We start from the raw sequence: 10818 nt of genomic DNA, 5'->3' as shown, positions 1-10818 counted from the left end.
AAAAAAAAATCATACAGTCCAAGAGCCTCCCCACGGTGGTGGGCGATGGAGATTTGCCCATTTACTGCACAACTGCTGGTCACTCAGGTCCCCAGGAGAAGGTTCTAGAAGTCCCAGGTGCCCACAGAAGTTCCATGGCAGTTGGAGCCCCTCGAGGGAAGGGAGCCATTTCCTTTCTGACCTGGGAAAGCGCTGGCCCCCGGTTCACCCTGCCTACGCCTGGAGCAGCTGTTCGCTCAGCTGGTGAGCCTTTAATTGTGCGAGGGGTGCTGGGGCCCAAGCTCTGCTCCTCGCTGGAGCCCGCAAGGGTCTGGGCGGGGCACGCAGGCTGTCCACCACCGGCTCCCTTCCCGGGCCCCTCATTCAGCTGCTCCAGAATGTTCTGCCTCAGCCCCATCTCCTCCCGGAAGCCCCCAGTCCTGGCTTCTTTCGGTCAAGTCCCAGGGGCCCCAGAAAGCTAGAGCTGCACGTGTCCTAGGTTGTAATAAAACCGCAGTGCCCTCCCTGCTCCCCCCCCTCCCCCGCCACGCTGGCCCTCATGACAAAGCTGTATTTGGAACCTGGGTCTTTTGTTCACCATGAACTTGAACTGATCTTGACTGTCAAAAATATTGAAATATCATTTATCTTGCTCGTTGAGGTTTGGGGGTCCCTTTAAATGCTGTGCCCTCGGGGAATGCCTCGCTCGCTTCACCCTAGTCCTGGCCCTTCGGGACTTAGAGGTGTTTTCTAGGAGATCCCCCCCCGCCCCCCACAGTGCTCCAGTGAATCCTGTCCCCATAGGAAGATCCACGGGGGCATTTCCTGGGTGGAGGTATGAGCATCGTCTGAGGGTTCTGTGAGGAATCTGCGGTTTGACCCCTTCATGAGCATATGGTGGGGTGGGGGGTGGCACGGGGGGGGCCCAAGAACTGGGCAAAAGTTGGGGTACACTATGGCCGCGGTCAGGGCGGGAAGAGCACAACGGACTTCAGGCTTCTCTGCACATGGGCTCCACCCCCACCTCCTCCTGAGCCCCGCCCATACGCTTGGGGTGTGATGTCTCCCCCGGACCCTTCAGCCGGACCCCTGCCTGTCTCGTCTTGCCGCCACCCCCACCCCATCACCCAAGGACCATCTTTCTCCGATCATTTTCTGCCCTCCCTTCTCCCCACCACCCATCTTTACTTTCCCAGCTGTTAGCTCCCCGTCTCCACTCCCACAAGGGCACCCCACCAGTGGTGGTCCTGCCCCCTGGGGACAGCCCCCGGCAGGGCAGGGGGGACCCCAGTCCAGTCAGGACAGACAGACCGGGCCCCCCGGGTCCCTCCCTACCCTCAGCCCGGGCTCGGCTGAAGAGCGTCTGCTCACAAGGAATCTTTTCTCACTGCGTGGTCTGAACAGAGCTTTCCAGCGGCTCCAGAGACGGGTGGGAAGCTCGCCGCCCCAGCAAACGGCTGCGTCAGCGTCTCTGAGCGCCACTCGGGGACCGTGGTCTAAGGAAGCGTCGCGATGACCATCACCCCGGACGTCAGGTTAGAGTATCTAGAGGCAGTCGCTGCCCTCATTTTGAAGTTCAAGCCAGACAAGTGGAGCAAGATGATCGGAGCCGAGGAGAACATGGCCTTGTTCACCGAATTCTTTGAGAAGCCAGACGCCCTGGTTCTGGTTCTGACGCTCAATCCGGCCGGCCTGATCATCCCCTGTCTGGGCTTCCCCGCCTCCCTCAAGTCCAAAGGGGTGTACTTCATCAAGAAGGGCCCATGGAACATCAGCAAGGACGCCTACAAGAGCCAACTCCTCTATGGGGACATAAGCCCCACAACTGTGGAGCAGCTGATCGCCATCGTGGAGGAGGTGGGTGCCGGGTCGGACCGCGGGGGTCGTGGCCTAGAGCCCTGTCATGCACAGGATGGCCCGCGGGCCGGTAGCATCAGCCTCCCCGGGGCCCGTTAGAAATGCAAGGAGCCCTGATGCTGAGATAGACCTGCATTTTTTTTTTTTTAATGTTTATTTTTAAGAGAGTCAGAGCGCAACCAGGGGAGGGGCAGAAAGAGAGGGAGACGCAGAATCCAGAGCAGGTTCCAGGCTCTGAGCTGTCAGCACAGAGCCCGATGCCGGGCTCAAACTCACAAACAGTGGGATCATAACCTGAGCCGGAGTCCGACGCTTGACCGACCGAGCCCCCCAGGCGGTGCTGTGTTCCTCAGGACGCACTGGGCACACCCCTGCCCACAGCCTCAGAAGGTGTGGGCTGTTTGAGTACCACTGGGTGGGTTCCCCAGTTCTGAGACTTTGAGGAAGGAAAGAGAAAGAATAGGGTGCAGTTTGATGCATCTCCCCACTGGCTTGCCATCTCCCCGGCGTCACCCCAGGCAGGTGTGGCGGGTGCAGCCCACCGGGCAGCCACGCCAGCCAGAGTCCGAGTGACTTCACTTTCTGGCCGTGGCTCTCCTCATGTGTGAGATGGGGACTTGTGTCCCTGGTGGGCCTGGCGCTGAAGGCCATGGGCATCGGCGCACGTCTGCTCCGGCTGCCATGTTGGTTACCACGGGCCTGGGGGCTGGAAGTCCGAGATCCAGGCGTGCGAGGGTCTGGTTCCTTCCAGAGCCTTCCTCCTGGTCCCCTAGAGACCGTCTCCTCCCCGCGGCCTCAGCCGGCTGGCCCTGTGTGCGTGTCAGTGTCCAGATCTCTTCTCACAAGCACACCAGTCACACTGGACTTGGGCCACCCACCCACCTGACCTCATCTTAACTTCATCACCTCTCGGGAGGCCCATCTCCAGAGCCAGCCACACCCCGAGGTGCTGGGGTCGGGGCTTCGACATGGAACCCGGGGGGCCCAGCTCCAAGGGCCGTTCACTGTCAGCAAGGGTTGTGAACCTCCACTCTGTGAGCGGGCTCTCCCCGCTCGGGGCTGGCTTGGCTGGGGGGCCGCCGTCCTGGGTCTGCACCCCTCTGCCAGCCGTGCCGCCTCCCGGCACAGATTCGGCGTCCCCTCTCCTCCTGGGAGCCGCCAGGTAGGAGGAAACGCGTGGGCAACAGCTCGGGGCCATTGCCTTTCAGGTGCTGTACTCTCTGTTAAACCAAAACGAGAACTTGAGTGAGTGGCCCCAGGTGGTCTCGGAAGACATCATGAGACAAGTCCACAAGCTGAAGAACGAGATGTTTGTGATGGGGGGCAAGATCCGAGGCAAGACCCTGCTGCCCATCCCGGAGCACCTGGGGAGTCTGGACGGCACGCTGGAGTCCATGGAGAGGTAGGAGGCTCGGCCCCGGCACCCAGCTGGGTGGAGGAGTGGCCGCCCGGGGACCTGCAGGGATGGAGCGCGGGAGCCCAGGGGGTGCTGCGAGATGGCGCCGAGTGTGAGGTCAAAGGCAGGAGGGCAGCACAGGAGGGAGCACCCGAGCCCCTCCCCCATCACACGTGCGTGCGGGCCCAAGCACCACATGGCGCACACAGGGCATCACTTTGCCACGCATGTCACATAGGATGTCCAGGTTTAGGACGTGGGCACGGAAGGGGTTTCAGCAGGTGGAGACGGCACATCTGAATAGAGGCTGTGTCGTCCCAGAGGCCCCGGGGAGCCCGAGATGGCCCCTCGCACCTGCCCCAACACCTTCTCAGCTGGCTGGTGTGTGAGGCTCTAGGAGCTGTTGCGGGGTGACCGCTCTCAGGCGGCTCGCCGTGCAGGCCGGTCCTCCCCTGAACCCCCAGCACACGCCTTGTGTGACCCCAGTACGGGCGGCAGGAGGAGCCACCTCCAACATGGTCTCCTCCCTGACAGTCAGGGCCTCTCTTAGCGAGGAGGTCTGGGGGCGCCTCCCGCCTCCCGCCTCCCCCCTCGCCTCCCGCCTCCCCCCTCGCCTCCCGCCTCCCCCCTCGCCTCCCGCCTCCCCCCTCGCCTCCCGCCTCCCCCCTCCCCCCTCTCTAGAACAAGAGGTAAGATGCCCAGGGCTTGTTGGCTGAGGGCCCTGGGGAAGGATGATTCTCGCCCAGAAGGGGCAGAGCTGGTGAGACCCCGTGCCTGTGGCTGTGAGAGTGTCGTCCCCGACCTCTGCAGGATCCCGTCTTCCCTGGACAACTCGCTGCTGCATGCCATCGAAACCATCGTCATCGACTGGTCCCACCAGATCCGGGATGTGCTGAGCCAAGACTCGGCCCAGGCCTTGCTGGACGGGCTGCACCCCCTGCCCCGCGTCGAGTTTGAGTTCTGGGATGCCCGGCTGATGAACCTCAAGTGCATCCATGAGCAGGTGATGTACCCTCCCCGCCGAGGGGACTGGGCCCCAGACGGCTCACGTTCTAGCCAGGAGGGTTCATCATCGCACATCCCCTCTGCGCGGACCCCCAGGCTCCCCGAGGGACCCACACGCCCTGCTCCAAGGCCTCCTCCGCTCCGGCGGCCGCAGGGTCTGGGGTCTTCGAGTTTCTCTTGAAAGGCTCATCGTGTTCTGCCCTCTTTCTCAGCTGAACAGGCCCAAAGTGAACAAGATAGTTGAGATCCTAGAAAAAGCCAGAAGCTGCTACTGGCCGGCACTGCAGAGCGTGTACATGAACGTCACCGAAGGTGAGCTCCGGAAGCGGTCGGCGCCTGGGGAGGGGCTGGGGCGCCTCCGCCTGCGCAGCTCCCTGTGGGGCAGGGGGGTGGGTCTCGAGGCAGCAGGTGTGGATGGATCGGAGGCGGGTTCGCTAGCCCTTGCTCCTGTCCCGCGCAGGCCTGAAGGAGGCCAATGACATCGTTCTGTATCTGAAGCCTCTGAGGGTCCTGCTGGAGGAGACGGAGCAGGCCGACTTCGCGGTGGTGCGTTAGCTGCGGGGCTGGTCCCCCGTGGGAGGGGGCCCCCACTCCGTGGGTGTCTTGGCCGGGCCGGGCAGCGTGGTCCTGGGGAGTGCCTCTCCCTCCCGCTCTGGGGTCCCCTCCTGGAGACACTTGCGCCCGTCTCCCCGCCCTCCCAGCTCCCGCCCTTCATCGCCAAGGTGCTGTTCACCATCTGCTTCATCTGGGCCACTTCCGAGCACGACAACACGCCCTCCAGGGTCATTGTCATCCTGCAGGAGTTCTGCAACCTGATCATCGAGATGGTAGCCTCGCCCCCCCGGGGCTGGGGCCGCTCCCTTTCTGCTCCGTGTCCCCGTCCCTGCCGGCGCTCCTGGGCAGTTAAACGCACACAAAGTTGTGGGCAGCGGGGTCTACGGGCCCCCGGCTGAGCTTGGGCCCTCTTGGTGGCCACCCAGAGTTCTCCCAAGACCTGGCCAGTGCCTGCCCAAGCCGCCCCCCACCCAGAGGGAGGAGGAAAGGAGGGGGGCTGGGTCCTAGCACCCCCAGACTCAGCTGGGGTTGTGGGGTTTATTTGTTCCTGCCCCGAGCTGCCTCCACATTCCCTTCCTTCCTTCCCTCCCTCCCTCCTTCCTCACCAGCTGCTGGCCTTGAGTTGGGGTCACCTGAAGGTGGTGCTTGCGGGTCTAGATCCCGCAGCGCGGGGCAGGACTGGGGCTCTCGGCCCCTGGAGGCCCCTAGTCCTGGGGGACGGGAACCTGCTGCAGCCCTACGCTGCGGGGCTGCGGGGCCAGGCCAGGGGGCGGCTGGCGTGTCCTACGCAGAGGCTTACAGGCCCGTACTGGGTGGTTTCTAGCTGGCTGGGGGGCCCGCGGGCAGTGCGCCCGGACGTCACCCCAAAGGGTAGGGTCACAACTTTGGAACGCCTTCTCTTCGGCCCAGACACGCAATTTCCTGGGCCCAGAACTGGTTCTGAAGGGCTTGCAGGGCGAGACAGAGGAGGTTCTGAGCAGCATCTCTCTGTCCGTGAGCATCCTGAAGGGGCTCTACCACGCCTACGATTTCTGCTGTGCAAACATGAGGCTTTTCTTTAAGGTACAGCTGGATGTCAGAGCTGGTTCGGGGAGGGGGGAGGCTCTGCGTGAGCTCCATCTGTACACCTGGGGGTGTTTGGGGCAAGCACGGCCTCCCCTCTTTCTTCCCCCTAAAAGGATAAGGAACCGGTGCCTTGGGAGTTCCCTTCTTTCCTGGCATTTTCCAGAATGAATTCCTTCTTCCACCGCATCCAGACCATTGAGGTACAGGTGACGTTTGGTTCAGGCCGCCCTTCACCTTAGCAGAGCCACGCCTCCCGTCCTTATCTCACCACCTCACACCCTTCCGGTAGGATGAGAGTCACACCCAAGCATCCTGGTCTGGGGAAACTGAGTCACGGGCCAGCCTCCTCCATGCCCGAAGCCACCAGCCAAGAACAAAAGTGACCCGTTTGGGTTGCTTCTGTCCACACCCACGCCTTCTGTGCATGAGCAGGCTGACGGCAAATTACACGGGCACAGCCAGGGGCCTGGGAGGTGGCGGGAGGGGGTTAGGGGGGCTGGGCTCACGCAGGCGTGGGCGGACACAGGACCCCACAGAAGCGCTGCCGGGTACACGGAGTGACCGAGCAAATGAATGTTTTTAAAGGGTTTTTTTTTAAACGTTTATTTTTGAGAGAGTGTGAGCAGGGGTGGGGCAGAGAGAGATCTCCCGGGTTGGTGAGCTGGGGAGGGAATCAGAAGAAGCCAATGCAGGCTCCAGGCTCCGAGCTGTCAGCACAGAGCCCGAGCTGGGGCTCGAACTCGCCAACCCGAGAGATCAGGACCTGAGCCGAAGTCGGAGGCTTAACTGAGCCCCCCAGGTGTCCCCAAATGAACATTTTTTTTTTCCAAATGAACATTTTTAAATGGTTCAAGATGGCTTCCTCTGGGGAGAAGAGCCCAGGGCTAAAGACGGACATGGTCAGGGAAAGTTTGCTTTTTGTTTGAAATCTTCTGTGTGGTCTGGCTGCTGTTGGAGCTTTGTGTCCATGCTGTTCCCACCACTAAAAAGTGGGAAATCATCCTGGACGCCTTGAACGTTGATTTTTTCCCCCCCTGATGGCATCCACGTTAGCAGTGGCTTCCGGTGGGCTGACGAGTGCCACTTGGGACACAGATTTACAGCCCAGGGTGTTTCTCCTGCTTCCCCCAGTTCCTACATTACAGGCTGTGAATCAGGGTGCGCTTCCTGGGAAAGGGGGGCTTTTCAGAGCCAGGATGGAGCTGTGCTGCCCACCCCCTCTTCTGGTGGGTGAGAGCCCCGAGTTCAGGGCGCGGCTGCGGCCCTGCTTTTCATCAGGAGCGCTTTGCTGATGGCGTTTGGGGGAGCCAGCCCCAGCCTCGGCACCGGCTTAGGGAATGACACTAACACGGTGCGGGCATCTGGAGGCTGACCAGCGCCAGGCGCCCGAGGCCACGTGAGGTCCTCAAGGAGCGTTGGGGATCTGGACTGGGACACAAGAGACTCCCACACAGAAGGCGGGAGGTACCGTGAATGGACCAGGTGTGATTAAATGCCAAAATCAAGAGCAAGTGGGGGTTCGGGAAAGAAAGAGCCAGAATTCCACCAGAGGCCGGAATAATTGCCTAAGCCTCCAGGGGGTAGACCCGGCCCCACCTCAGAGGAAGTAGCATTTGCCTGTAGCCATCTGTCCCCGCATCTTGGGCGTCAGGGACGGGCTCTAAATGCAGAGGTCTTCCTGGAAGCGGAGGATTTGAAGCTGAGTCAGAACCTCAGAAACTACCGCGGGCCTTTAACCACCTCCCCCCACAGCTGAGGGAGTGGGGGGCCCCTGGAAGGCGTGATTCGTGTAGAGGCGCCTTTGGCCAGTGTGGGGTCCGGACGAGAGAGCCCAGCCCCCTCTCCCCCTTCTCCATGTTCACAGCTTGGGGGTGACTCTCAGCCCTTCCTTCCATCCCTGTTGACTGTGTTCCGGAAAGGACTTCAGAGAACAGAAGCCCCCCCTCCCCCCGCCGTGGCCCCCAGGGTTTCTGCTCCCTGGTTCCTCTCTGCTGGAGTCAGAACTAGATCGGCTCGTCCCTTGTGTTTAGTTATGGAGATGACTGGGTGGTTTGGTCTTTTTCCCTCCCCTCCCCTCCCCTCCCCTCCCAGGATCTTTATAAAACAGCGATTGAGTTTCTGAAGCTGGAGAAAATCGAGCTCGGGGGAGTGAGGGGGAACATCCTTGGAAGCACGGTCACTCAGATTTACGACGAGGTCTTTGAGCTAGTGAAGGTCTTTGCCGAGTGCAAATATGACCCCTTGGACCCGGGAGACTCGGTAAGTCGGGAGACTCGGCTGGAAGTGTGACAGACTCTCCAGGAGTGGGGAGACAGTGCGGGGAGCGGGGGGCAGCGTCAGACGGTCAGGTTCTGAAGACATCCCCACGACACTGAGCATGCTCAGCCCCGAATCCTGCTAGTGGGCTCAGGGTCAAGGTCAGGGTGAGGGCGAGCATCCGCCCCCCCCTGCTTTACATGCCGACTTAACAGGTTGGTTTTTTCATTTACTTTTCAGAGTTTTGATGACGATTACGCTGATTTTGAGACCAAAATTCAAGATCTGGACAGGCGGCTGGCCACCATCTTCTGCCAGGGCTTTGACGACTGTAACTCCATTGAGTCCTGCGCAAAGGTAGGCTGGGTCACCCCACCTAGGGGTGACCATCCACAGAGGAGGGGCTGGCCTAGTGGGGCGGGGCTCGCTCAACATCTCCAGCACCTTGGAGAGCTCCGGTCGGGTTTTGTCGCCAAAGAGGAAGGAAGGGAAAGGCAGTGAGGAGCAGGCGACGGTTCCTTTACTGATTCTCATCAAGTGAAGGTGTCCGTTCGTTCTTACTCGACTCAGCCCTCCTGTAAAAATCTCCAGATTGTAAAAATTGAGAAAGTTCACGTGAAAGTCCAGATTTTCACCTTCTCTTGGAAAAGGGGATCTGGCTGGCCACCGAGCCCCTCGTTGTCACAGGTGGCTGAAGGGAGTGGCTGTTGCTCCCTGTGGACACAACATGACGTCCATTTTGCCCCCGTCCCCACCCTCCTTACTGCCCTAACTCCCCCCTCTTCGGGCATTTCCGTGGCCTGCCTGGTCCCGACGAAACGATGGAGGGGGGTACTTTCTGAAGATGCCACGGCCCCTCTGGAGAACGGGCATCGAGCATTCAGAGGAGTAAATATACATACACGGGGAGGTTTTAAATTTCTGCCTGGTTTTCCGTGGGTTTGTGGACGAGGACCCTCTGCAGCACGCACCCGAGGCTTCCCTTCGCCGTGCAAGCTCTGGGTTGCTGCAGGCAGTTCGGCGCCCACAGGAGATGCCCAGTAATTACTCTAGGACCTTGGGTCCCACGCACTTGGCTGAACCAGTTGCCCACGTTACCCATCACGTGGTGCCAGCTTAGACAAGTCAAGAAGCCTGTGCAGGGTCACACAGCCACCCAGCGGCGGAGCCGGGACCCCAAACCAGCCCCGAGCACTGCCAGATTGGAGGGCAGTCGGGGTGCGGACCCTCTCCTGGATCTCCTCAGTGCTGGAGCCAGGAAGTGCCTTTGCCTTCTAGACATTGTTTTTTTACAAATGCAAATGCAAGGGAATTTGCAGACCTGCAAATGGGATGAACCAGTCAGTCTTAGGTTGAGCAGCGCTCCGAGCAAATTGAGTACAAATTAACACAGCACCTCGGTGCTGGTGCCGCTTGCTGCTCTGGAACACCCTTCCCTCTAGGTAGGTGCCTCAGGCCAGTGCGAGGCTGCCAGGCCCTTCCCTCCTGACCAGACCAGAATGTCAGCTCGTGGAGGGCAGGCACTTGATTGGGTGCACCCGGAACCCAGCCCCACACACAGCAGGTGCTTTCGGGCTTTGGCTGCTGAGGGATCCATCTCCAGCTGAGGGAGTGGAGTTGTACGGGGTCCCAAAGCTCCAAGGGTCCTGAGCACAGGTTTCCAGCCAGTTCTGTAACCTGGACACAGGTGTCTTCCCTCCCCACCCTCCGATGGGGTCTCACAAACTAAAAGATAATGAGGGAGCGTGTGTCCCCTCCTATGAGGGCGGAGCTGAGGGACCCGACCCCTGTGTCCTTCTGGCTGGTGGACTGGGGCTTTGTGCTCTTCAGGCCAGGGGAGGGAGCTGGGCAGTCCTTCCCTTCCCCCTTCCTGATGGGGAGCCTGTGGGTCAGCACTGTGGGAGGGAGGGGTCCTCCCTTCCCACAAGGTGGGGGAGGGACCCATGAACTAAAACGAGGCAGGCACTCTTCTGCCCCAGGCTTCCTCAGGCGGCTTATCCCCCTCTCCTACTATGGCCTCAATCCAGCTTCTGCGTGCAAAAATCCTGAATTTGAATTTTGTGCTCATGCTAGATTAAAAAGAAAAAAAGCACAATAGGGGCACCTGGGTGGCTCAGTCAGGTAAATGTCTGACTTTAACATTTCTGCTCAGGGGCACCTGGGGGGCTCAGTCGGTTAAGCCTCCAACTTTGGCTCAGGTCATGATCTCACGGTTTGTGGGTTTGAGCCCCAAGTCGGGCTCTGTGCTGACAGCTCAGAACCTGGAGCCTGTTTCGGATTCTGTGTCTTCCTCTCTCTCTGACCCTCCCCTGCTCATTCTCCTCTCTCTCTCTCTCTCTCNNNNGTTTGTGGGGTCGAGCCCTGCGTCGGGCTCTGTGCTGACAGCTCGGAGCCTGGAGCTTACTCTCTCTCTGACCCTCCCCTGCTCATTCTCCTCTCTCTCTCTCTCTCTCAAAAATATATGTTAAAAAAAAAAAAAAGAAAAAGGAAATGAGGGAGAAAACAGCATCTGTAAACCACCTCCCCCTGCCTTTCCCTCTACATCTGGGAGCATCTTCTCTCTCACTTGACCACCCCATGCCCTAACTTTGGATAGGCCCCCCACGCTCCCTCCCTCCCAGCCCCTCGATTCCCTGCAAGTTCCCGAGGTGCCCAGATGCCATTTCTCACTGTCAGAAATTCATCCACAGCCAGGAAAGTTCTAG

At 60.2% G+C, this 10818-nt stretch overlaps 1 protein-coding gene across 1 annotated transcript in view; it reads left to right on the top strand.

Moving 5' to 3' along the window:
• Positions 1-1491: 1491 nt before the first annotated feature.
• Positions 1492-10818, top strand: part of DNAH17 (dynein axonemal heavy chain 17) — a 98365-nt gene continuing 89038 nt past the window's right edge. Inside the window, exons 1-10 of the mRNA XM_039226469.1 lie at positions 1492-1836; positions 3045-3238; positions 4043-4235; positions 4450-4549; positions 4698-4783; positions 4939-5064; positions 5702-5854; positions 5971-6057; positions 7949-8116; positions 8354-8470. Coding sequence (XP_039082400.1) covers positions 1492-1836; positions 3045-3238; positions 4043-4235; positions 4450-4549; positions 4698-4783; positions 4939-5064; positions 5702-5854; positions 5971-6057; positions 7949-8116; positions 8354-8470 — 1569 coding nt within the window. The remainder of the gene's footprint in view (positions 1837-3044; positions 3239-4042; positions 4236-4449; positions 4550-4697; positions 4784-4938; positions 5065-5701; positions 5855-5970; positions 6058-7948; positions 8117-8353; positions 8471-10818) is intronic.

The sequence above is a fragment of the Hyaena hyaena genome, unplaced genomic scaffold, assembly GCF_003009895.1.
Source record: "Hyaena hyaena isolate Hyena2069 unplaced genomic scaffold, ASM300989v1 scaffold_21, whole genome shotgun sequence".
Classification (NCBI taxonomy): Eukaryota; Metazoa; Chordata; class Mammalia; order Carnivora; family Hyaenidae; genus Hyaena; species Hyaena hyaena.
The sequence above is the reverse complement of the archived record's forward strand: the minus strand, read 5'-3'. Positions and strand labels throughout refer to the sequence as shown.